The sequence below is a fragment of the Cornus florida genome, unplaced genomic scaffold (assembly GCF_030987335.1).
Source record: "Cornus florida cultivar Cherokee Brave unplaced genomic scaffold, ASM3098733v1 CherokeeBrave_3.0.0_Hap2_Chr05, whole genome shotgun sequence".
NCBI classification, from domain to species: Eukaryota; Viridiplantae; Streptophyta; class Magnoliopsida; order Cornales; family Cornaceae; genus Cornus; species Cornus florida.
In genome coordinates, this window is record NW_026775575.1 from 109,518,179 (window position 1) to 109,546,023 (window position 27,845).

The window sequence follows — 27,845 nt, forward strand, 5'->3', positions numbered from 1 at the left end:
TGAACCGCCACTAGTTCTGTCAGTCAGCCGAGCTCGTCGCGACCGTTCTGCCCTTTTGAGAACCATTTTGCTCACCGGTCCACATTGCCAGATCCGTCACCACCTTGCTCGCCTGTCCCAGCCGGATCTATCTCGCCAGCGCACTGTCGCAGTTCTTCGTCACGGCCGTTTAGCCATCCTTGTCGGCCGATTCTGTCCCGTCGTCCATCTTCGCTGCTGTGTTGTTCCTTCAAGCTAGCCGCTACCCCATCCACATCTCCACCGAAATCCTTGCTTTCTGGATTTTTTTGTTTGGTATTTAGGACATTACAAAGAAAAAGAAGAAGAATAAGGTTAGTTTGGTATGACAATTTTGGAAGAGTAAAAAGGTAAAATGGACATTATATTAATTGAAGGGTGGTTTTGCACAAATTTAAAAGAATAATGGTGTTTTTTGCACACTTTTTTAAATAGGGGTTAAAAGTGCTATGAAATGTATACTTCAGGAGTCTTTCTTGCACTTATCCTTTAAAACTTCTTACCAGATAAGAAACACACAGAGTCACACACACACACACACATATTAAGTTACGGTGAGCACTAAATTCCTAGTTGTCTTAATGGAAAGTTGTTGATGAAAAAGGATGATTCTTTCCTTTGTTGATACCTGTTAATAACCCATTATTCTATAAACCTCATTGTTGATTTTATGAGTCCATGATTTGACCATGTGGAAGGAAAAAAAAACTTAGACACAGAGACAATAATTAATCAAGCGATGCCCAATGATTCATTTATTTCTTTAATTTTCTGTATACTTTGGAACCCAACAACAACAATTGAATAAGTAAGAGATTAATATGCAAACAATAGAGAAATTAGTAAAGAAAATCAACAATAATATTTGAATTCCTGTTGAAGAGTTTATTCTAACAAAAATTCAGATTGACCATCAAATCAGGGTTTAATCTGAAAATGAGAAAGCAGAACTCCATCTGATTGAGGACTCCATCACCGTCAAAATCGTCTTTTTTCAACATACTCATCAGATCACCATTTGTCAAGTCTTGCAAACCCAACAGGTCAGAGTTCCTCTTGAGGCTCTCGAACGTGATGGCCATTATCACCGTCCATCAACAATTGATACCCATTGCAGAGTTCTTTGATCAAACCGTCCCCACCCAATTTATAAGAGAGAGATGTGGATTTATATTGAATTGAAACTCGTCGATTTCGGTGAAGATGATGGTCACCCAAACCGAAGCTCACAAGGGTAAAATGGGAATTTGATAAATAAAAAATTGCTAACATCATCATTTTTCGTCAAAAAATAGTATTTTTCGTTAAAAGAGGGGAGCTCTATGTTATTTATATACAACCCTCGAGGGAGGTAAGTGTAATATAGCAAACAAGAGGGAATGTCAGTGTAAATTGACGAAACTTCAAGAGAGGTCAGTGTAATTATCCCATGAATATATGGAAGTTCATTATTATTTGTTATTTAATTTCTTATATGGGTAGTTTAGGCATTTCAAGTGTTAAATTGACATAATATCGCGTTTAACCCTTATAAATATTAGTAATATATAATTGATGGGCAAAATTATAAAATTACACAATTTAATTACTAAAGTAAAAGGCCGTCACAGTGAAGGGTTTTAGTGGAATATTGAAATATAAAAGGGGTGTAAGTGGGATATCGCAGCTGTGTAGGTGGAATTCACCAAAATAAAAATAAAAATAACATAGCCAACCACCGCCGTTTTGGATGCCCTGATCTGGTCCGGTTTGCCCATACCTTATAACCGTGTACGTATAGTTTTATCATCAATGTATATCACACCCTATCACGCAAACGATGTCGAAAGTACATATATAGTTTCTCTGAGACATTAGTCGAACACCTTTCGCTGTTTTTGGCTCACTCCTTTATTTTCCCTCCATTCATGGTCTCTGTTTCAAACTGAAAAAAAAACTTTCAATCTCGTATATGGTGTTAAGAACGTCTCTCTTGCACGAAATCAAAAGTTCAGAGATTGTTTCAAAGATAAGAACTTGATTTCATCTTCAATCTTGTGTGTTGATTTTACGCCAATCGGATATGAAGCGAGGTTACGACGAATCTTCATCATCCGCTTCTCTTGGACCGCCTCAATCCAGATTCAGATACAATCCAGAGGGTAATTTTCATCTTTCTGTAAAACCCCAATTTTCCCTTGTTCTAATTTGTGGATTTCATCAAGCAAATATTAATTATTTGGCTAATTTACTATTTTTATGGTCATGGGATTTCGAATTTAGAAAAACTACTATCCGTTTGGTTGCTGAGATAGCAGTATATACTGAAAAAATGGATTTTTATTTTATTATTATTTTTTTTTATGACACGTAAATTTGTTGTTTTATAATTAATTTGGTGCACCAGGTGTTAAAAAACGAGAAAAAGTAACATTAAGATGATACATTTTAACAATCTATTATTTTGCTGCATTTTTCTAAGCCAAAGAGCGTTGCTTTATTTGTGTTAATCTGTTCAAGTGATTTGTGTTACATATACAGAAGACTCACGATTTTTAGAGGACGACAGTACAGTTTTTGCCCGGAAAGTGGCTGACCATTACAGTGCGAGAACCAATCAAACTCTGGAAGAGAGAGCAGCTAGTCCAATTATACATTTGAAGAAACTCAACAACTGGGTATGTCTTGCAATTCCCTGGAACCTTCTGTTTCCCAATTTCATTTATGATTATATAACGTGTTTAAGTTGTTCAATATTTTATCAATTAATTTTCTTGTTGAGCAGATTAAAAGTGTCTTAATTCGGCTTTATGCATCCCGAGGGGATGCAGTTATTGATCTTGCTTGTGGCAAGGTATTTTAGGTCCCTTGCGCCAAATAAATTGGCAGTTTTCTTTTTACTATGTATTTATGCATATGTATATAATGCTCAATTGAAACAAAATATTTTTGTTCTTCTCTCATGTTTTAATTAGGGCGGTGATCTAATCAAATGGGACAAGGCAAAGATCAGATATTATGTTGGCATTGATATAGCTGAAGGATCGGTAAAGTGCTTTAATATTCAACTTTGGTTGTTTAACTTTTTTCCACGTACATTGTGCTGGATTTGATTGTGATTTAATGTGTGATAGAATTTCTTTCAGGCTGTTTGGGCATTCATTGTTCTACTTACATTTGGTGAAATTTTCTATATTAATTTGTTGGGACTTTATCTTCATCAATATGATATTATTGTGTAATGGACTTCTCCTATGAATGAACACACAAAAGCTTTTTCTAACAATTATTCCATAATTTTGTGCCATGTGTGGCCACATTTTTACAGTGCACAAGTTTTTTTGTATAGAACACTTGTATGAAATATTTAAAAAAGTTTTCAACAGTCACACATTTAAGCAGGTTGAGCATTCCACATGAAATGGGGAGGCTCTTGATGCCCATATATCACTTAAACTAGTGTTTTTTATTGGCCAGTAAATCAGTATATTGCACCATGTCACTACTTGGTGCAATGGTAAAAGTTTGGGCAGTTAAATGTAAAAAATTAAGTGCAATATGTGAAACACTGCAAAAAATAGGTCAATATCCAATCCATCCCTTCCACCACTCTGCATAGGTGGGACCAACACTATGTAATGGTCCCTGTTGCCGCTGTCCCAAAATCCACTTTTCTTACTTCTACTTTATCCTCTTTAAGATTCATTATTACCTCAAATGTCCATTATTTCTGGCGTTGATGAAGGCATTTTGATTTCATTTTCCTCTTCTGGAACTGATGGTCAGTAATTTTGGGTGAGGTACTGCCAAAATCTAGACAAGGTGCAGAACTAATGGATTTGGTATACTGGTCAGTAGTAGTCTCCAATCAGTCCGCCACTACGATGAGATGACAATTTGTAACCAATGAGAGAGCAAACATGGACCAAAATTTATGGAAATCTGGCATGGAAATTTTAGAAGGCCATTACCTAGTGCTCCTCCTGCCAAAGTGTGACCCTTGGAAGAATAGATCAGATTGTATATATGAGATGAGTGAATGTAAAAGTCTCCAGTATGTGCAAGTGCAACGATGTTAAGTCCCATCAGTGATTTTATTTATTTATTTTTATAAAAGTGCATTTGTTGTACATCATTTCACACAATGGGAAAATATAAATTTAACTTTCCCTTGTCATATCTTCTACCTTTAGCCTTGAATGAAGCCTAATGCTACGTGTATCAGCTTTCTCAAAATTCCTGCCTTCTTGAATTATATTTCTCTGTTTTTATCCCCTTTTTGTTATACATAAGTGTCAACTTTTGGAAATCTATATTTGTCAAGTGATAGATTGTTTGTTTCATTGTACAGTGATAAGTCTTCGTAGTGCGCAGTGACCTTTTTTTGTTATCTGAATTATTTCTCAACTGTTTTTGCTGTTACATGTTTGTTATATACAGATAGAAGACTGTCGTATGCGCTACAATGGTGATGCAGACCATCATCAGCGGCGCAAAAAATTCACATTTCCTGCCCGACTTATATGTGGAGATTGTTTTGAGGTAACTGGAATTACAGAAGTTAATTTATGTGACTTTTTCGAGCATTGGAGATATCGATTTTTGTTTCAGTTTTTATTTTTCTCCACATTTTTCTGGCTGGAAGTTAAAAGACAAGTTATGGAGAATGTAAGAGCTTTACCTAGGGAAAGGGAGGAAACTTCCCTCTTATGTTGTTTGGTTATTGCAGAACGGAAATGGGAAAGAAGGAAGGGGGGTATTGAGTGATTTGACCATGGACCAAAAAGGGGAAGAAAAATGCTTCCCTCCCCTTTTCCATCCACTTATGTGCAGGAACAAAAGATGCAGGGAGTGAGAGCTCCTCCCTCCTCCCTTCATGTCCCCATTTCTTTACCATTTACCAAGCAGGGAGGAGCACCCTTTGTTTCCCCCTTTTTCTCCCCTCTTCCTTCTCTATATCATTTTACCCAATGGATTGGTATTATCGAGGATAAAATTACCTTGAAACCACCGATGGTATGAGATACTTTGGTTATTGTAAAAGTGCTTTATCTACAGATCAATGGAAGTAATTCTGAATCCTATTTTGTGTTGATGAATATCAGGTTCCCTTGGATAAAGTTTTGGAAGATGATGGACCTTTTGATATTTGTAGTTGCCAGGTGAGTCATTCTCTTGCAGTTGACACAACAAAGCAAGTGTCGTTTTTCAATTTGGATTATCAAATATTTGATCTAAAATATCTTAATGTTGTTATCAAAAATCAACATTAAGTTTTTAGTTATAGTTATAATGTTGTTATCTTAATATCTTAATGTTGATCTAAATTATAGTGTACTTTGTCAGTCTTTGAAACTGTTATTTTGCTGTTTGATTGTTATTTTTAGTATCAATTCTAATTGTTATGTGGAAATTATTACAAATAAAAGCACATCATTTAAAATAGCCAACAAGCCATTGTTTGTCTTCATTGGGTTGATAATTGTTTGAAGATTATTGACCTTGGGGATTCTTATAATCTGTTACAGGAACTGATATCGCTTGCTATAGTATGGTTTCCTTGATATAGAAGTACGAGGTCTGTTCAACTTTTAAATGTCTTTCTAAACTATTTTCTAGTGGAATTGTTAGTGTCAATCCCTTTTTCCTCGATAATTTTTATGAAATTCAGAATCTTACTCCTATTTTGTAGACTTTCTGCTGGTGTTGATGTTATATTGGTTCCCTTAGTATTATCACTCAGTCTAATAGGTTATAAAGGTTCTGTCTAAAAATTGATTGTATGTTTTCAACTGCTTTCATTAAATTGGCTCCCTGTGTTTCTGTGCTTGAATTTCCATGTACTCTTGGTTATCCAGTGAATTGTGCAAAATATGGGTATCAATTGATTATGATTCTTCAAGATTCAGAAGAATATGGTTGTAAATCATCAATACTTGAAATTTTGCAGTTTGCCATGCATTACTCATGGTCGACTGAGGCACGTGCAAGACGGGCCTTGGCCAATGTATCAGCATTACTTCGTCCAGGTGGCATCTTCATTGGGACAATGCCAGATGCCAATGTTATCGTTAAAAAGCTCAGAGAAGGTTTTATTTTTTATTTTATTTATATTTTCCTTCTATGAATAAATTAGCATTTTGAGTGTCAGCTCACTTATCTGAAGTTCTTTTGACAATTGACGTAATTTCCTTTTATTGTCTTCTTTTAGTTCTTATTTTTACACTTCCAATTTTCAAAAAGTAATTTATCAGACAGTTGGTGCATAGGCCAACTTACGTGGGATTATGTTATGGGTTTTCGAAATGTTTGGGCCTCGATAAATGATGTACACAATATATTTTACATGTGTATTTTTTTTCTTGTTGAAAAATATTACTCCGTAAGAAGAATAGCACAAGGTTGCCTGCAGTGACCCTTCTCGAAAGAGTTGTTCTTGTTTTCTTTATACCATATGATAGTTTTTATTTTATTTTTATAACACACTCCATTTGTCTGGGGTAAAAAGATTCAATTATCATATTGACCAAAAAAGCAGAATATTTCACCACATTTTGCATGTCTTGGATTTTTGGCAATGATATTTTCTTGTGCTCTCTTGCATCTCATCAGTCCCTTTTTTTCCCCGGTAAAGACGTTTCATCAGTCCTTGGGAACACTGGATTTCCAAATGAGCTACAATGGAATTCTATAGGAGTTGGTGACCAAGAGAAAAGATACTTTAGAACAACTTGATGAATAAAATCAATATAGAATTGATGTCATTGATAGAGTCCTGATATTTACAAACTGTTTATGAAATAATGCTTAATAAAAGAGGTAGGAGAAAATGAGGAGACTTTTCAGTTCATCAAATGAAAAACCGAAATGGATCGAACTTCACAAAATCAGAAAGGTAACATTAACTTGAAATTTATCCATGTTATATTGTTTTATGCAGTTCTAGAGTAGGTATTATCTTTATGAACCGTTTATAACCTAACCATATAATATGCACATGTTATTCAAAGTTTTCATTCAGCATACAAGCATAAAAAAATGACAATTCTTTTTTCCCATTCTCGTTTTCACTGTGGATATACAGCTGAAGGACTGGATTTTGGCAATAGCATTTACCATATAAGTTTTGATGAAGAGTTTTCGGATAAGGTAATTTTTTTTGCTCTTTTTTCATCTTTCTTTCTCTCTCTCTCTCCTTTGGCAGCTACATTCTCTTTTGTTAATGTGCTTACTATTGTGGACTACCTCTAATGATGAAAAATATTTGTATTGTGTTCAGAAATTTAAATCTTCAAGCCCCTTCGGTATAAAATACAAGTTCCACCTAGAGGTAAATTTCTTTTTTATTTTCCCCTTGTCTCTCTCCAATGTTGGTTATATTTTCTCTAATATAGCTGTTTCTGTTCCATCTCTCTATATGATGCATGCAATTATTTTTGATCCATTAATTATAATTATATTTGAATGATGTGCATTCTTGTATTATAAAGTTGGTTTGTACTTCTATCACTCTCTCTCTCTCTCTCTCTCTCTATATATATATATATATATATATATATATATACATACACTTTTATATGGATAGATAGATACGATGATGAGTTGGTATCGCTTAGCCAAAAAAATAACTAATTCTTCCTGCCAGTTGTTTGGTTGCAGTATCTCTAGGTTATTTTTATTTCGTCACTAGTGTTCTATTGTTCCATGTTTCACCTTCAAGTCATGATTTTATATATTATTCTGCCAGTAATCTGTAGAGTGCTGTGCCCTTTTGTTGTAGGATGCTGTCGATTGTCCTGAATGGATTGTTCCTTTTCATCTCTTCAAATCATTGGCAGAAGAGGTACAGATTTGTTTGCTAGACACTCTTTTTCTGATTAAGCTTCTGAACATCATTCATGCATGTTACCTTTTCCTTCCTTCTATTTGCCATTAAATGGCACATCACTTGTTGTCCGAACAAGGAAATGGTGGGGTAAGAAAGGGCCGTATATATTTGGGCGGGTGACAACTCGCATTTTAAAGTAACTTGTAACAAACTGGTTTTCGTCATTTTCCATATATGGCAAAAAAATCATTCTAAAAATCTTGAAAATCGTTGTGAAAGTGAAAATAAAAAAGAGCAAAAAAATTAAATAACATGCGAGTCAAATATAAGTTTTCACTCACTTATTTTGTTATGTTCGGATCCAATTTTGTTGTGTCTTTGCTCTTGCAACTCATAGAATATGAAAAATTACGACTTTTTGGCATGGAATGCAGAATGGTCTCGTTCATATAGCTTGGTTATGTTTGAAATGTGCAGTATGACTTGGAGCTAGTTTTTGTAAAAAACTCGCATGTATTTGTGGATGAGTACTTGAAAAAACCAGAATTTGTGGAGCTAATGAGGAGACTCGGTGCTCTGGGTGATGGAAACCAAGACCAGAGTAAGTTTGGTTGTGTCAGTTTTTGTTCTTTTTTGTTACTTTTTCCCACTTTCCTTACTTCTGATGTATGTTGCTGGGAATCATGTCGATCGTTCTTTTTTAGTTATTATCCGTCCTGGTTTTAGAAATTTAAATTGTGATGTTTATAGCGAACCACATACTCTTTGATACGCTGATTCTTGATTTTGTCTTCTTAACATCCAGGTACACTATCACCAGATGAATGGGAAGTAGCTTATTTATACCTGTCATTTGTTTTGAAGAAGGTACGAATCACCTTCCTTGTATAGTTAACAAATTAAACTCAGATAGATATCATCGTTGATCACCACAAGTAACATTTTTGCTTTGTATGTTTGTGCGCGTGCAACTGCACATGTATTTGGCAGACGGTTCAGTATCATTTGATACTCTATTTGTTGCTTTTGGTCAATTTTTGTTTTTGCAGAGAGGAAAGCCAGACCAAGCACAGGTAAATGCAAGACAGGACAAAGGCAAGATGCATTTATCAAAGGAGGACATTAGGTACATTGGCAATGAACTATAACACCGCATAAATATGAAGATCGAAGACTCATCTTCAAGCTGGACAATGTTAAGGATGACCGGCACAGGGAATTCATAGCTGGGGGAACACACGGTCTTATTTTCCTCTACTCCATGAGTTCTTTGTATAGTTTCGCATGGCTTTTCAGTTTTGCAGAAATCGCAATAATATGTTGCAGAGTTGCTTACCTTCTGCTGCTGCTTCTAACTGAAGACAAATTCCAAATAACTAAAAACATTAATATTTTTTTGGATGAGGCATTGAAGCAGCAGTAGGTGACTGATTTCAAAGGCACGGGTCACCACGCTGGCAAAAATATATGCTATGTTCGATCTGAATATGTAATTCTATTCAATTATACATTCAACGGTATTATGAGAGCCAAAGTATTAGATAACCAGAGACTCTTTTTGTTACTGAATTTACCAAATCCAAGTACTCTCCTCGGCAGATGAAAAGCTAATAATGAAAGATGTTGATTTGCAGTTTGCACATCCAGCGACATTCCCAAACAAGAAAAAAAAAAAATAGAAGTACCATTATATTTCTCCTTAAAAGTTATGATGTCAAATGAGTTGGATTGGCATTAGTTGTTATTTGACGTTGGAAGTCATGAATTAACATGAGAAGCACAGCTATGTGGGGAACGGTATGTCACAATGTGGTGTGTGTGTGTGTGTGTGTGTGTGTGTATCTCATTATTCCTTACTGTGTTGTATACCTGTCAAATTCATTTGGGAAGAAAATTAACTAAATTTCCAACTAATAACTTAATAAAAGCAACACAATGGATTCATGATAACAGAATCTGCTGTCACCATATTTCTCCCAAGTAATTTTAGTCCGGCTACGTGGTTGGTATTTTCTCACATTCTCAAATAGAATGATGAGGATTTAAATTAAATCTAGTGGTATTTTTTCACATTCTCAAATAGAATGATGCTGATTTAAATCAGGTCTAGTAATATTTCCGCACATTCTCGAATAGAATGATGAGGAATTAAGGTCTTATTGGTTTATAACTCTAAGAAAACAGAAAATTGAAAATAAAAAACTGCACAAAAAAATTCTGTTTGGTTCAGTTTTTTTAAAACACCGTTATAAAAAGGTTTATTTTTGTAAAACTGTCTTTTATTGTTCTCTAAAAATTATTTTATATTATATAAATTTTGAGAACTGTTTTCATAATTACAAACTAAGCAAGCTCTAAGTCCCTCTTCCTTACCTTAAAAAAAAAAAAAAAAAATCCTACAATTATGGTTATAATTATTTAACTCCAATGCACAGAGTCTTACCAAAGATTTTTTTATATATATTTTTAATAAAATTGATGATACTCCGTATATATATTTGGTAAGGAGTATTTCTATTTCGGTGCCACATCAATGATTATCAGTCTGCCATGTCACCAATTTAAAAAACAAAAATTCAAAACGACGCCATTCCAAAGACCAAGTCTGTCTCGAACATTCAATCAAATGCACTCTTCCTCCTCTCTGCACAGCTCCTAAACTCAATCCTAAAACCTGACTCCCATACATCACAATCAGAAACCAAAACTCGCAGCTTTGAAACCCTAGTAAGTATCACCATTGCTGCACCTTCAAAATAATAGCATTTTCAGTGCAGCTTTGAAACCCTAGTTCACCGCCACGAAATGTTCTCTCTTTGGTAAGGTGTTGATAGATATGGCTGTTTCGAAGGACTAGATAGAGAAACTAGTAAAGGTATAAATACGTTTGACGGAGATGGCTTCTATGGCTCTCAGCCACCCACACTGTTCCTTCTCAGTCACGTTGCTCGCTTCTAATTCTAGAGACTACCCCCCTTCTCTCTCTCTCATCAGGAATTCAAATCGAAATCTATCGTATTTCGCTTCTAAATCTAAAAGTAAGTTTTGCTACTTTTATCCGAACCACTTATCTTACGTTTGGTTGCTGAGAGATTGTTAGAATGGAAAAAAAGGAAATTTAAAAATAAAACTTTTTTTTTTTTTTCATTTTTTTCGAAAACTAAATGGGCTATGGACTATTTGTTTTTTTTATTAAGTAGCGTGTGAAGATAATTTTGATAGTCGAATCTGATGATAGATGGTGTAATGGTGGTAATCTGATGCAGTACTGTTGATGTATTTAAAGTATTTTTCGCCCCTGTTACTTGTTGAATGAATTGGGTTCAATTGAAGTGGTTGAATAGTGTGTTTAAGGAAGCTTGAGACTAAGTGGAGTTAGGAAAGGACATGCTCTGATTTTGTGCCAAGAAAAATGTGGAGAAGACAATGAGAACTTGGATTCTTATAACAGGATTTGGTTGTGGCAGCAGTTGTTAAATTCCATGTTTTATTTTATTTTTGTGATTTTTTCGCAGTAAATGGAGGATTAGAACCAAAAAAAAAACATAATTGAACAATTCTTATGTTCTATCAACTTTCTGTGCGCGATGGATTGTTAATTTGCATTGCATCTAATTGAAGGTGGCTGAAAGCAGAATTCATTATGGTCTGTCAACATTTTTCTAATTTGTTTTCTGTTGACTTTTTAGGTAATTTACTTATTAGAGTCATCAAAACTTCATTCGTGCATTAGCTATCTCTAGGAATTCCGACAGGTTCATTTTCCTTAAGTCACTCTATGAGAAAGTTAGATATTGCTCAATCATCAATCTGCCCTCCTTCAAGTGCTTTGTCATGCTCGAAAGTGAGCTAGGCCATGTTGTTGTAATTGATGACTGATTTGCAATGCCAGGTCAGAGTTTGTTGGTTAATCCAGTCAGGCTGCAGTGGTCCTCTCGCACAGCTGTTGTTGGCGATACACCCGTGGTACCAAATGATCATACCAAAGAACAGAATCCCTTTCCTGATCTATCTGATCCCACAGCCAATCATGGAGAGATCACAAGGAATGCTGAAACAAGGGACAGTGAGGATGATATCGAAGCCTTGGATGACCATAAAATGATTCGGGTTTGTGACAAGCTAATTGAGGTTTTCATGGTTGACAAGCCCACACCAACCGACTGGAGAAGATTGATAGCTTTCAGCAAAGAATGGAGCGATATCCGGCCTCACTTCTATAAGCGCTGTTTGGACCGAGCGGATAGTGAGGACAATCCTGGTATGAAACACAAGCTACTACGGCTTGGAAGGAAGCTAAAAGAGGTGTTTATTTTTCTTCTGACTTAAAGTTGGTCAAGTTATAAAATGCTAAAATGATGTTCGATTAATTTCATTTATTGAATTAAGAATTAGTTATCTGAAGGCAAAGATTGATGTTGTATTTTGTTTTAGAATATTATACAACAAAAGAAATGTGAAGAAGCTGCTAGTCTCTTGTTGGGATATGCATGTAGCCATGAACAACAATCCCATCCCAAACGCTAAATGGATACATCTTTAACATAGATGCTTGGTCATGCAGTTCCTTGTATTCCTTGCTAATAATAATAATTCTTTTTTTCCTGGAGTTACATACTGGTCAACTTATCTGGTAAATGGGCATGCTCCCTTTCTTAGGTTTTTTATTTTTATTTTTATTTTATTCTTTGATAAGTTAAAAAAAGAAAAGAAAAAGAAAAGAAGCAATGCTAAGAAGCTTTGTTTGTAGTGTGATTATTTGGGAATTCACTTGGAACTTCTTTTCTGCAGATTGATGAAGATGTTGAAAGACATAATGAACTTCTTAAAGTGATCAGGGGGGCACCGTCTGAGATCAATGAAATTGTTGCTAGGCGTCGTAAAGATTTTACAAAAGAATTCTTTATGCATCTTCACACTGTAGCAGAATCTTATTACGACAATCCAGTGGAACAAAATGGTGAGACTTTATGCCTGTCTCTCTCTCTGTCTGTCTGTCTCTTCTCTTCTCTTTTCTTTTCTTTTTTCTGCTAGCTTCTTTTGTTCAACTTGTTATCTCTTATGTCCTTATTGTCCATCTGGGTGATGTCATTAGTTTCAGGAGGTATGACATACTGATGACTGAGTAGTTTCTAATTGTTTTATTGATGTCACCAATGTATTGCTCCTTCTCATTGGATATTAGTTCAAAGAGTTAGGAGTTGGATCCATATCTACGAGCACCTGATTGGCTAAACCTGTATATGTCTTTGTCACCCACTGCAGATTCCATTAAGCGGTTAAACAAATTACATAGAGTATTTTTTACTTGTTCTGTTAATTGTTAAGAGATACAACAATGTAGCATTTATGTAACGTGTTATATCCACTAGTTGTTGAGCTTACTTGGCCAAGTTATCTAAAGTTGATTTCTGAGGGGATTATTAATACGATAATGTAGGATACTGGAGAGTGGAGACAGAGGTCGTCTTGAAGGAGCAACGGACCACAGAAAACTTCTCACAAACTTGAGTCTGCTTTAGTTTTCTTCAAATGAGGGTATAGCATAGTAGTCAGGTCTGCTTAACAATTAATGACCCTTTACCATTCTGTATAGGAGAGGATGACGTCAAGTCATCATGCCCCTTATGCCCTGGGAGACAAACATGCTACAATGGCTGGGACAAAGGGTCTCGGCTGCGTTAACAAAGAACACCTACTTCACATATTTCCCCAAATCATTGGCTTCGATTGCATTTCCTTAATTAATTTCTTTTTCTTACTCTTACTACTAGTCGTAAATCCCAGAACCTAAATAGAACCATAATAATCAAAACATCATTCAGGTTTGCCTGGGCAATGCCTCTGATGGTTTGCGTAGGTCGTATTCCAATCAAGACACTATATACGTATAGGTCAATTACCAATGGTGATTTTTACTTTGCTTTGTTTGTGTCTTGTATAAACTAAAGAATATCTTGTAACCAAAAAAAAAAAAGGCTGTTATGCAAGTTGTTTAAGCAAGAAGTGCAGAGGAAACAGGAGTCAGATGCATTGATTTAAATTGAGACATAAGTAATGAAAGCTCAGAGAGATTTTCTAAACCTCTAATAGGAAGACAATCCAATTAGATCAAGTTTGCTATTTCTGTTTATTTAATATGAAATAATTTATCTTTTAAAAATTGTAAAATAATCTCTGTTCACCACAACAAATTATATCCAGAGCTGCCACTGTATATTCCATTGTGAACTTATTATGCTAATGACTGAAAAGAGGAGCGGAAAAGAGGGGTGGGGGTTTGTTTGGGGGTTGTCAGCAATAAAGATCAGTATTTGTTTTTTTCTTTTCTTTGTTTTCATAAAGGCTCCTTTGTGTCTTTCCTTCTATGTAGCATAGAACTGGGTGAAGTTTTCTGTATTATATCAAGTTCAATAGTTTGGGTTTTTAATAGCTATCTTGCTATTGTTGCATGCTCCATGTACATTAGTGGGATCAATTTTGTGGGGAAATTTCTTGTTTTTTCTCCATACAAACAGGTAGAATCTGCCTGGTTCACACTGGCTTAATGCACAGTGACTTACATTTGACAGCCTTGCTCCATTCCAGCTTGGTATTTGAAATCCATAGTTAATTCTGAGACACTGCCATGTTGTCTTTACGTTTTAATGGCTCAAGTCCAACCCAACCTAACTTCTTGTTGTGGAGAAAACCCTTTTTATACTCACAAGGAACGAAGTCTTGAATTCAAACCTTCGCATATTTAAGATTAAATGCGCATAAAATTAAAATTAGCCAATAGGAAGATAAGAGATTTACATGATTAGACATTTTGAGCACTTGAGTGGAAAACTGGGCCTGCATAGGCCTTTGCAGGCCTGGATTTCCTGGCCTTCTAAGTAACCTGGCTGATAAAATTAGGCCTGTCCTGTCCTCACGTGATGGGCCTATGGATTTTGCTTGCCAAATAGCTGGATATAGAATTGCATCCCTTAGTTTGAATTATTTACAGTGTACAACCCTGATACTATCTCACTTTTCTGTCTGATTAGACTTGGCAAAGCTTGGAAACATGTGCTTGGCTGCTGTACAGGCATATGATACTGCATCAGAAAGTATTGAAGCACTGAATGCTGCGGAGTTGAAATTTCAAGATATAATTAATTCTCCTTCTTTAGATGCTGCTTGCCGAAAGATAGACAATCTGGCTGAGAAAAATCAACTTGATTCAGCATTGGTGCTTATGATCACAAAAGCTTGGTCGGCTGCCAAGGAGTCAAATATGATGAAAGATGAGGTATATTAACTGCTTTACCAGAAGATGCCTCTTTATAAATTTCTACTTGTTAACTCAGGTGGTAATTCTGGCTTTTTGTGATTTTTGGAAGTCTTCAATGATAATTGAACATATTGGAAATTTTACTTAATCTTTTGAGCCACCCATAAGAATATGGTGAACAATCTGTTGGTAGACCAAACTTCTTCCACTGTTTCTGCGTTCAGGAGTATGATGATAGGCAAGATAACAGAAAGCAGGGGAGAGAAAGGAATATAATGTATTTATAGTGATGTTGTGGCCCTTGTGACTTAACCGTCTCATTTGTAGTGTATAGGTCCAATATCAATACTATAAGGCGATTAACCTTCGTTTGTAGAGGAGGAAAAACAGCTACAATGTGCACACCTGGTGATGTGTAAGCTGACGTGGCAGGCCAAGAATATCTCAGAGTATAGTGTGTGTATATATATTTGTTTTTTGGGGGAGAAGGTGCAGTGCTATCATAACCAATTGACTTTTTTTTTTTTTTTTTGGGTTTGGGTTGGGGGTGGGTTGGGTTGGGTTGGGTTGGGTCCTTCAACATTTAATGGATGCATATTAGGTTGGTCCTAAAACCTGTTATAGTCATAATGCAGGAATGTGATGAAATATCTGCATCAAGTTTCTTGTTTCTTACAATTAGTGTTTGTCATCTACAACTCACAATAACCATTCAACACTGTTACTAGGTGAATATTTGCAGTTTATATCTATGCAATAAAAAAGAAAAAGGAAAGAAAAGAAAGAAAGGTTCACCATTGCACGTGCTTTGGAATGAAGTCATCACATGCAATGGAGATTTGTATATATATGTTCAGTAAATAGAAAAGTTGGAACCAATATTGTTGAAAGAACATGTAGAATTAAGTAAACTTTTATTTTGGGGGTGGGAGGGAACAGAGAAATGACTTGTTTCAAATGTAAATAACAAAATGGGATAATCTCTGAATGCTGCTTTAGTTGTCATTATTTATTTATTTGTCATGCTCCAGGTAAAAGACATATTGTATCATTTGTACATGAGTGCAAGAGGTAACCTTCAAAGGCTTATTCCAAAGGAGATTAGGATAATTAAGTATCTTCTCACAATTGAGGATCCTGAGGAGCAATTATGCGCCCTGAAAGATGCGTTCACTCCGGGATCAGAACTTGAAGGGAAGGATGTAGACCTCCTATACACGTATGTATTTGAAACTTAATTGCTCTAATTAATTGCTCCATTGTTGAAATTAAATGCAGTTTTACAGACTGAAGATAATATAATTGCCCAAGTAGGAATGTATTTAAAACTTAATTACTTCATTGTTGAAAGAGTAATGATACTTGCACCTATCACTTACGCAGAATTGTTAGGCCTACTATATTTGATTAGTCAATGCATGTCAAATATAAAAAATGGGACCCTCCACTTCCTTATCTAATGCATTAATGACCAATCATATATACTAGGCCTAACAATTCGCCTAAGTGATCGGTGCAAGTATTATTACTCTTGTTGAAATTAAATGCAGTTCTACATAGACTGAATATAATACAATTGTCCAAGTGTTGACACTGTACTGTTGACGGCCAATCATATGATTGTTCCTTTTTGAGTGTCCTTTGGTACAGAATAATCCATTAAAAAACAATAATCATGATCGATTTTTATTTTATTTTATATATATATGTTTGTTTTTATTTTAGAAACTACACAGATGAGGATTTTTGTAAATTTTGTTGCTTCTCAATCTTTTTGATGTGACGATAGCATGACATTAACAGGACACCAGAGGAATTGCACACCTGGATTAAGGCAGTGGTGGATGCTTATCATTTCAGCAGAGAAGGCACTCTTATAAGGGAAGCCAGGGATTTGATGAACCCGAAGATCATCCAAAAACTGGAAGAGTTAAAGAAGCTAGTCCAGAACAACTTCATGTGACTATTAATTATAGTTCCCATGAGCTTTTATAGGTTCCTTGGTCTGAAAATCCTCAATCTTACTGTGGATTTCTCGAAGTTCATGGATGTCAATCCTTAATTGTGGCTGTCCATTGCTAGAAAATATCCAGAGAACTGTATTCAGCTACAAAAGGTGATAGATGATGATGACTCGTCGGAATTTGGGCACGAGATATAGGAGAACCTCTCTATACGACACTGCACATATGCTTGATCATCTTAGATTAATTGGAGTGCGTCCAACTATAGTATCATGTTAGTTTTGATGTATAATATGGCATCTTTTAGAGGTATATGACGTTAATATGAATGGAAAATTTTCTTATGCAAATTCAGGATTTTTAAGGATGTATTGCTGGTATAAGATGCATGAAAACTTATTCTATGAGGTGCTGTGTCCACCAAACACACCCAAAGCCTTAGACACCACTACGCACCTCCTCAGTCGCTCTCTTAAAACATGAACGATCTTACTCTCACGGTGTTACAACTTGTTTTTAATGTTTATTGTGGTTGAGACTGAAGCTGTACGCTTGCAGTATACTTAAACAGTTGGTGAGGGAGGAGATGTGTGTCTCAGTCAATTCTCAACTCTCTTTGGTCATGGTTTGATTGAATGATGAGATGCAATACACCATGACAATTACTGATGTTATAAATTTTTTGCTCATTTTGGTTGATTATGTTCTTTACTCTAATTTATGTTAGATGCAGTGGTATGAGTGGTTTTGATTGGCTCCTTGAATTTCTAACCAATTCCATTGCTGTTAACGCAAAATTTAAGAGGAAAAAAAATGAGAAACAAAATATTACAGCAAAGCAAAGAAGAAACAAATAAGAAAAGAATTCAGAAAAACACAAATTTAGAGAGAGATTGGCACAGAGAGAAATTTTAGAGAGAAAAATAAAATTAGAGAGAGATACTATTGGGAGCAAAAGGATTTTTAGAGAGAAAAAACAAAATTAGAAAAACAATATTGGCTGCCACAGAATTTCTAGAGAAAAAAATTTAGAGAGATGTATATATAGGCGGCCACAAAAGGTATTTTACAGAAAAAATTGAGATAGAGAAACGGCTACAAAAAGATATTATGGAAAGAAATTTTTTTTAAAACAAACAGATATGATAGAGAAAAAAATTAGGGAGAAAAAAAAAAAAAATTAGAGAGAGATGGGTAGAGAGACGGCCATAAAGAGATATTATAGTGAAAAAAAAAAAATTAGAACAAAGAGATATTTTAGAAAGAGAGAAAAAAAAATAGTGATATATATATATATATATATATTTTAGAGAGACAAAAAATTGAGATAGAGAGATAGCCACAAAGAGATATTATAGAGAGAGAGAAAAAAAATTAGAGATATAAATGGGCCACAAAAAGATATTTTAGAGAGAAAAAATTGAGATAGAGAAATGGTCACAAAAAGATATTATAGAGAGAAAATTTAAAACAAAGAGAAAAGAGAAAACAAATTTAGAGAGAGATAATACCATTGAGAGAGAGAGAGAGAGAGAGTGTTTTATTTGGGCAAGTCTTGAAGCACACCAAACAGGCCTATTTAATGTTTAAATGTATACAAAATTAGTACCAACATTCTTGACACATAAAAAAGGCACTTTTGAAATTTTAAAAATAGAAGAGGTTACCAACTCTTTTTCAACAGATTTATTCAACAAACCCTTTAAAAATTAAGTAAATTGAACATATAAATGAAAATATATATTCATATGGTTCATCCATCTAAGGATCTCACTCGCAGGGGTGCTTCGTGTCCTCTTTTTTAAAATTAGGATTCCTCTCTCTCACACACACGAGTACACAAAACTAAACTTATTTTTTTCTTGGTCGGTTAGGAAAGCAGAAGGATTGGGTAGTAGGAAACTTCCCACTAGTACAAGGTACTTCAAATGAGGCTACTTCGTACTTGCGCTTGGGTTTGGTTCTTATGGTTGGAGAAGTGAGGGAGATGCGCTTGGGTTTGGTTCTTATGGTTGGAGAAGTGAGGGAGATGTGTAACGGTATCATACCCTTGAAAAAAGGTTTTGAATTGGTTAATACGATGAACCACAGAAAGATGTACGGTAAATGACATGGTGTTAGGATTATGAGAAAGTCCTAAATCACAACCTCCAATGACCTCATTGCAGCATCGCCATCTCTCTCCTTAGATGAAACAAATGGTGCTAGGGTTTTGAGAAAGGCCACAATCACAACCTCCAATGATTCGGCTTCTCACCTCCACAACCATTGTGCATCTTTGGCTCTTTCATTATATGTCCAGGATAAGCGCCAAGCCAACGATCAATCATCACATCCACAACCGGAATTAAAGTTCAAATCCACCACAATTTTGTATTGGCATTCTCATCTACAGCCATGTGAAACTGCAGCCAATTCACCAATTGCTATCAATGATAAGGGTGTTGACCACTTATATCAATGTGCTTATTTAGGAGAACGTAGTTTTCATGGCAAAAGCCAAAAGTTTGATAATTCAAAAAAATAAAGCTGAGATTCTAAATTGAGCTGAAATTATACTCAGAAAATACCTGCAGTGGATAAAATACATAAGTTCGACCAAAAACACAAATGCCAAAACATATAATAGTAAAAAATTATTCAAAAACCCAAAGCCACAAAAGCCGTACATAGTAACTTCTCATGTAATCACGGAGCAACTAATAAGCCATATGAAATATGATCATTTGCAGTTTGCACATTCAGCGACAATCCAAACTAGTGTTATCCAAATAAGAAAACATAAGAAACATTACATGGATATGTATGTTTCAAATAAATGAGTATTTATTTAGTTTAACCTCGCTTCAGCACCACCATCATAATAACCATGACCGCCAATCCTAGGAAGGATGCTCCCAGGGTTTTATCAACAAAGGTTGATGGGCCACTTCCATCAGCAGTTGCAGATTTTTCTGCGGACGAACCTCCAAAGAAAGACTGAAAATAATCAGATAAGCTGTTCATCATATCAACCACTGTTAGCTTAACGTCCTGCAGCAAATCCAGAAACCCATTTCCAGGCTCTTCAGAATGCCCTGATTTTGATGAATCATCAACTCTCTCTGGATAAAGCTGACATTGGATTTCAGCATCAGCAAACGATTTGTTTACATCAGAATTTTTATCTGTTATAGGAGCACTTGACATGAGAGATTATAAAATTTTGAAGTAACAAAAATCAAATAAATGAATGGAAGACAGATCAACTCTTACCAGTCTTTTTTAAGTCGATGTAACTCACAAATTCCGGATTTTGAAATACAGCTTGCCACACATTTGGGTCAGAAGCAATTGAAGCAACAACACTCTACGCACAAACAAACCAAATCACTCATTATATCCATGGAGTAGATATATTGGTCAAATTATCAAATTATGTAGTGTGTAGCCTAAAACTAGCACATAGAACAAGGAGCGAAAGGCCAGCAATATAAAACAGAGCTGATTTTTTTTTTCTTCATAATTAGCAAAAAAAAATTGTGTACGTGTTTAGATCTAGCACTTTTGAGATAGCATGTAACACATCATAAATTTTTAGAATATATAAAGGGAACATAATTATCAGGCGTATACATTTTTTTTCACCCCATGTTATAGAATAAACAAGAACTAAAGCTGCACCCTTTTTGGTAGAGAGACCTTTTGCTTTAGCACAGTACGCAGTCGAAAACTCTTGAAAATACACTGTTAAAAAGGAATCTTTTAGCTAATTTCCTGAATTTGGGACCCCAAGAGCTATCTGATTAAAAATTATCAAGCATAACACTTCCTGGTATCTGGATGTACCCACATGTTACAAATTGAACTCCAACAATTTGGATAAGTACTTTTTCAAGTACACAATTTCTTTGGTAAAGATAAAAAGCTCGTGGGTGAGAAATAGAACCCAAGTACATACATTCAACAACCCAATTATAGGTATATAACACAATCCACAACTTATTCCATCAGATAAGGCACAATATTCTAGTTCATGCAGAATTAGTTAGGCTCTTGCATTCTCAAATACCAGTGCTGCAACATTTTATTATCCAGTGAGTCAGTGACATAGCATCAATGACATCTATTGCATTCCAAAAAGGCTACAAGATATTCAGTTCAATTTCAAGAGTTTCTACAAGATAATATATATCTAGCCAAATTTGGTCAGATTTAGTTTCACTTGAATCAAACAACAAAATCTGGAAATCTCTTCATCAACAAGAAGTCTAAACAAAAAGGCCAAAATCATATTATCCAAATAGAACATGCAAGTCACATTTAATTAAGGCATCTGACATATACGCCTGCCAATATTGTCTTTGGAATGCCAATAAGAATATTTAACGGTAGTGACCACATTCAATTGACTCCATATATTTGAGAACTCTCATGGAATTATGTAACTTTTTACAAGAGTTATAAACCACTTGAAATAAGAATTCAAGGTGTGAAACAGCAAAAATCTTTAGTACATATAAAAGAACACAGAAAGAAAACATACAATTCAGTGACCCATATGATGTTGCAGATTTATCATTCAGAGGCATCAGCAATTACATTCTAATTGTTCCTCTATTCATCATGAGCATTTTATTCATTTCTCATTTTCCTATTACGCATGGATTAGACTCAAGATCCTATAATAAAAAAACAATGATAAGAAGTTCAAATCAGAACCTGTGCCAAAGGATTTTCATTGAGGAGCCTAAATGCCTGAAGAGCACCTGTCGGAGGTGGTGTTGTCTCACTGGTAACACAGGCCTTGGTCTCTAAATATTCTGAATTTGAAAGCAAGGACAAGCTGGAACCGAGACCAGCTCTAACTGGTTCCTCGCCCACAGTAGACTTAGACAGATACATCCTGAAAAAACATGTCAAGGTAAAAATGAGATAATGCCCACTGGTTTAATTTTTTTAAAAAAAGGCAGAAGACAAATGTTTTAGGATACATCGTCCATAAACCTAAAATTGAACACTAATCACTAAAATTAACCAGAACTTTGTGGCCCACTTAATAAGATTCTAGCTTTATCCTGAGTTAAATAAGGAAATCAAAACAAACATGAAATTTAGATGATCTGTTGATATACAGGCTTCAAAAGCAGCAAGTAACTGATGTTTCATCATTTGAACTAAATCTTAATGGATATCAACATGCACTGTCACCAAATTACAAACCATAACCTAGAATTCCTAACAGTCTACTGCAATAAACATTTCTGAAGCTTTAGCTGCAACGGCTCAACAGAAAAGAAGAACCAACATTAATGAAAAACTATACCACTCAATAAAAGAGGAACTTAATTGCAAAGAGCATCAAGTTCTAACCACAACCTCTAAGTGGGTATCTACCAACCTTTGACATCCAGCACTTCCTACCTCTCTTCTTATTAACTAGTCCTAGCACGTTGCATAGAAGTGTCAGGAAATGGCCATTGACACTCTAACCTGCTTCAAAATATTAAAAGCTTTGCTCATAAAGGTATCAACTTTTCTCTGATGTCAAAACTAATTTTGTTTCCGCAGCTATCATCAGCAATTATTCTTCCGGAAAATTCTTCACAATTAAGTCACAATTTCTATATAGACATGTCAGAGTGGTTCAAATTCAGAACTACAAGAAGAAAATCCTGACCCAAGATTAGACATGGCCAAAGAAAAGAAAACATTGTATTAATTAGACCGGGGATTTCTACAAAGCATCTTCGGACTACGGTTTGTCGATCCACTCACTTTATTACTTGAAAGGTGCTTTGACTCTCGCCGTTAACCGGTGGCATTGCTCGTCTAAGCTTGATTCAACCTATGTTGTCAACCTAATACTCTAACCTGGTTACACACTTATATTATTTCAGTAAAAATATGGTTACTAGATAGAAAGTGGTAGAGCTTCTAAGGAGCAGCCATGTACAGCAATTACCCACAACCCAACTAGAACTCAACTCCACAAATCACATTACTTATATTATCATAACTCCAAAATTCCCAAAACAAGGATAAAAGAGTTAACTACACAGTTGACCTAGGTTCGAATTAACAATCCTTGCAACACGGAACCATAATTGTACAATCTGTGATTGAAAAAAAATGGAAGCTTTCCCAAACCATTAAAAATTCTGAACCGCCACATCTGAACAGCACCCCAAACACATTAGTTTTGAAAACAGTGAGCTGAGATCTGCCATCACAACTCAAAAATCAGAAGTAAACCTGGCAGCCCCCGGGGAGTTTACAAGAGACATTTCATTCACCAATATATAAAGGATTCAAGACACGAGTTTAATATGTCATGAACTAATATAAACAAAATGCTCCATCTCTTCAAAGAAGGAAGAAAAGCACCCAAATTTTAAAACAACACCCATATCATGTAACAGGCCACGTTGGAATTTATTTATCAAGTGCTTCCTGTATATATGTAGTGCTGTATTAGCACAATCAGCAGATGCATTTGCTTATATTCCCAAGATATTGGGATGCAATACAGAAGGTATTATGGCACTAGGTATAAGCTACACATCCAATCCAATCAATCATGGTGTGAGAAAATGAGAAAACGAGAGAAAGAAAACTAACAACCCACAATCTTAACAAGCCCCGCTGACAACACAACACCACTAGGACATTTACACTTATTTCAATCATGAATCATCCACATCCACATCCTACCAAGCACCGTCTTCCTATACATCATGACCTGGTTTCTCCCACCATCCGGGAAAAAAGCGGCAAAGACTTCCAAGTAATTCAATATGTAAAACAAAAGGTCATTAAGTTTTTTTTTATCGGTAAACAAAAAAAACAAATAAATCAAAAGTTCTTAAATTTTTTTTTTTCACAAACAACAAATCCATATAAATCTTTGTATTATATTATGACAAAGCAAGATACAGTGTAATTATAATTAATAGAAATCAAAAACTTGAACAAGACAAGAAATTGGAGAAAAATATATACTTGTCAACAGCGTCGCTGAGTTCAGAAGTGGCCTCTTTCGCTTCCTGAAGAGTCGCAACCTCTCCGAAGACAAGCCTTGGCATAGGTTCGCCGGACTCTAAGATCAATTCATCCTCTCCGCCGGCGAATTCCCAGTCGTCCCAACACGGCTTCTGTACAGCAGCATTCAAGACGTTTGTTTTGCCGTCGTCTGAGGACGAAAGGATCGCCGAGGCAGGACGAGAGGCTTTGCAAGCGGCGGCGGCGACTTGGTGCTCCGCAGGCGACAACGCGGGGATGCCACGAAAACCGCCGCTGACGACGCCGATTCCAGCCACCTTAGCCACAGCTCTCATGGCTCCTCCGCCTCCCATTTTCGCGATATTGAAACCCTAAGGAAAATCTGAAATGGGGATTGCGTTGCGCTACAAGAAAAGCATCCAATTCCAATCTCTAGATTTGTAGTGGATGAGACGATTATATGTGGAATTATATATATATATATATATAGTGAAATATTTAGTGGGAAAGAGAGAGACGTATTTGCGGTGAATTAGGACTGTGCCACGTTGACTATTGAAGTATCCATAAGATTGAATTTATTTCCCCGATAAAGAAATATACTGCTATATTAAAATATTTATTTAATGGAAAAAAAATGTAGTGTGAATTTTTTATACACGAATATCTAATCTGACTATTGGGGATATTAACCCTAATGACAATTCAGCTCCTTTTTTTAGTTAAAAAAAAATAATAATAAAAATTTACCATGTATTCAGCTCCTTTGATTGCGTGTTGTGTCAAAATTTTACCATGTATCGAATTTTTTGTTCAAAAAAAAAAGAAAGATTGGGATCTCATTTTTAGAAAGGGGTAATAGCATATTTATTCTTTTTTGAAAATCTTCATAAATTCTACACAATCAAAATCTTCCATTTACATTCTCTTTTAAGTAAATTTTTCATGTTGATTAGAAATTTTAAAGATCACCAAAGATCATTTCAACAATCTTCTACTTATATATAATTGAAGGATAAATTTGACTAATGAAACCTACACAGGTTAACAGTTTGAATTACTCATAAGGCAATATAATTTATCACTTACATATTTTAATGATTTGATTCTTCCCTAACACCCTTTAATTCTTGCTCAAAATTAAATTAGGGCCCATTATAATATTCATTAAGTAAAGAGTTGTTATTTCCTTTTGATGAATATTTTTTAGTTTATTCCAATTTTTCAAATGTTTCATTGTAATTTTCATGTAAATATACATAATATTCAACAAAATATAAATAAATAAATACATATATTATGGTTCACTTAAGTTTATAATTAACAATCATGCAATAAAACACTCACACTATCTTTGTGATGCAAATTTACTATATAAATATTTCATTTTCATAAATTATTTATTTTATATGTTGATTTTGAAATTTTTATGATCAAGTTTGACATTAATATCTATTAATAAATTAATATATTCCTTTGGTGAAATTTATTATTTTATATACATATTTATGTTTTAATATAGGATCTTTTATAATAATATTATATGTAGAAGATATTTAAGGTAAAAATGTAATATATGCGTACAACATTCAGATTTTAACTTTTGAAACAATCTTAATAAATTCAATATTTAAAATTAATAGAATATCAAACAAGTTTACATATTAATATATGAGTAATAATATTTCCACCGATTTGTTGCACAGAATTGTTGCACCAAATGTTTCTGATTGGTTATTTATACATAGTATATATAGGTGGAGGGCCCCATTTCTTTATTTATGCATAAAGGGTAGTGATAGATGGACCAATAATTTCGGCATATTAGTTATACATGGCAGTCCAGGTAAACAATTAAAAAAAGGAAAGAAAATAAAAGGAGAAACAATATACGCGTTCGCAGATTCATCTTTCCCAGGCTGTCAAGTTCTAAGCTAAGTTCTTCTTTTTTGATAGTTATCAAATCTCTCTCTTTTCATTTCGTCTCTTCAAACAATATTTCTTACCATCTTAACTTGAAGAGAGAGAACTTTTAATTACTAAAAAAAAACGAAAGAACTTTTGATTTTTAAAGTATGGTTGCAACTTCATATCATATATCATATTCATATATATTTTTATATATTGTATCATATGTGTAATTTTTTTTTTTTTGGAAGGTAAATATGCATGTGTATTTATTTGTTTGATTATATTGTTCTTCATAGTTTATAAAAAAATTTCAAAGAGATATTAGAGAGAAATATAATGAGAAAAAGAAAGAAAGGAGAGAGAGGAGATGACAGAGAAAGAGAGAAAGAGATGAAAGTGACCTAGTTGGATAGGCTACGGAGTTTCTGCCAAAGTAATCGATCAAATATTTCGATTGAAATATCATTTTTCATGTATAAATGGACCGAATTAAATAAGTAGGTTTGACAATTCATTACAACAAATGACATAAATATATAAATGAAGCCTTCTACTTATATGTACTATGTATAAATACTCCAAAATTTTTTTTATATCAATAAGTAAGGCTCCATAGTTAACCAATCCTTACACGAGAAGATAGAGAGTTGTGCGTAGCATGACCACTTCACGAAATGTGGAAAGAAGTGGGATAAAATGAATGAATGCTACACGAAGGTTCCTCTTTAGACTTTACCTGGCAATGTTACACAAAACAAATAAATACGCAACTCCTGTGACATGCCAGTAATTGAATTTAATTTATGATAGTGTGGTGCTGGGCTTCACCATTTTGTATTATTGTTGAATTAATTTTTGTGAATGCAGTGGTAAGTTGTAATGGGTGGACTATTGGGTAATGCTGTATATTCAATTATTTATACTGAATCATTCTTTTATTCAGATTCGATGTAGAACAAATCTCCATTTGTAACATTCTCTTCCATTCGAACTTACAATGCCCTCGTTGGATTAAGGACTAGGTTTGACTCTAATACTAACTGTAACAAATCACGCTTGCCCATTTATCTAAAAATTTAAACTGTTGGGTAGTACTGCATTCCCACTTATTTATACTCAAGCACTTTACAATCCAAATTCAATATGGTACAAATCTCCACTCATAAACTATGGTCACATAAATTGAATTCGTGATATCTTTAAATCATTTTATTTTATTTTATTGTTTTAACACCTCAATTCATTATTCATATAGAGTAAAGTAACATGCTTATCTAAACCAAACTAAAGTTTTTTTTGGTTGTTTAGAAGTAGAAGAATAATTATTTGATCGAGTGCCGGCCCTCAGCAGAGGCCGCTTTAATAGAAGGTCCCAAAAATATTTATTTATTTATTTATCTTATTATTTTCTTAAAACTTTCCTTTCACTTTGTATTAAAACTCTTAATTAATTTATATTCATATCTCACCTCTTTTTTTTTTTTTTTTTTTTTCCTCCTCTCCCCATTCATTAATTATTGATTATACATATATATGTGTCCTAATTTAGAACTCTTTCTAAAATAAGTCTTCTTTAGATATATTTTGAGAATATAAAGTTTCAAAAAAATATTTACAAATAGAAGTTGTAAAAAAATATTTACAAATAGAAGTTGTAAAATGAAGAATAGATTATTTTCATGCATTGTTTATGCCTAATCTAATTAGTAACTATTATCTAACCTTGTGTGTTTGGTTATAGATTCAACTTAAAATTGAGTTATACAATTCTTCTTTGGAAGCAATAAAAACCTAATTAACAAACGGTATGTAAATTGGGAAAAAAAAAAGAAAGTAAATAATTATACTAATTAAGGATATAGTGAAAGTTTTGGCTTTATGAAGTGATGGCATAATGTATAATCAT

At 34.4% G+C, this 27,845-nt stretch overlaps 3 protein-coding genes across 5 annotated transcripts; 2 read left to right on the forward strand and 1 right to left on the reverse strand.

Annotated features, from left to right (window-relative positions):
* Positions 1-1,755: 1,755 nt before the first annotated feature.
* LOC132308489 (mRNA cap guanine-N7 methyltransferase 1) lies at positions 1,756-9,471 on the forward strand. Of its 2 annotated transcripts, none has more exons than XM_059806581.1 (13): positions 1,756-2,159; positions 2,542-2,675; positions 2,783-2,851; positions 2,973-3,044; positions 4,438-4,539; positions 5,103-5,159; positions 5,948-6,086; positions 7,082-7,146; positions 7,277-7,327; positions 7,778-7,840; positions 8,303-8,426; positions 8,631-8,692; positions 8,875-9,471. In XM_059806581.1, exons 1-13 carry the CDS (start codon positions 2,081-2,083, stop codon positions 8,971-8,973), a joined length of 1,116 nt encoding a protein of 371 aa, XP_059662564.1. In that variant the 5' UTR covers positions 1,756-2,080; the 3' UTR covers positions 8,974-9,471. The 2 variants fall into 2 exon arrangements, with proteins under 2 accessions (XP_059662564.1, XP_059662563.1); XM_059806580.1 differs by having other exon boundaries at positions 1,758-2,159; positions 2,539-2,675.
* A 953-nt stretch (positions 9,472-10,424) lies between these two features.
* On the forward strand, positions 10,425-17,414 carry LOC132308488 (uncharacterized protein At4g37920). Its single transcript, XM_059806579.1, has 6 exons — positions 10,425-10,863; positions 11,718-12,130; positions 12,617-12,785; positions 14,857-15,101; positions 16,115-16,302; positions 16,887-17,414. The coding sequence occupies exons 1-6, from the start codon at positions 10,722-10,724 to the stop codon at positions 17,044-17,046; spliced, it is 1,317 nt and encodes a 438-aa protein (XP_059662562.1). The 5' UTR covers positions 10,425-10,721; the 3' UTR covers positions 17,047-17,414.
* A 2,244-nt stretch (positions 17,415-19,658) lies between these two features.
* On the reverse strand, positions 19,659-24,493 carry LOC132308490 (uncharacterized). Of its 2 annotated transcripts, none has more exons than XM_059806582.1 (4): positions 24,029-24,490; positions 21,749-21,932; positions 20,303-20,396; positions 19,659-20,214 (listed from the first exon to the last, which is right to left on the reverse strand). In XM_059806582.1, exons 1-4 carry the CDS (start codon positions 24,379-24,381, stop codon positions 19,883-19,885), a joined length of 963 nt encoding a protein of 320 aa, XP_059662565.1. In that variant the 5' UTR covers positions 24,382-24,490; the 3' UTR covers positions 19,659-19,882. The 2 variants fall into 2 exon arrangements, with proteins under 2 accessions (XP_059662565.1, XP_059662566.1); XM_059806583.1 differs by having other exon boundaries at positions 20,001-20,161; positions 24,029-24,493.
* Positions 24,494-27,845: the final 3,352 nt, after the last annotated feature.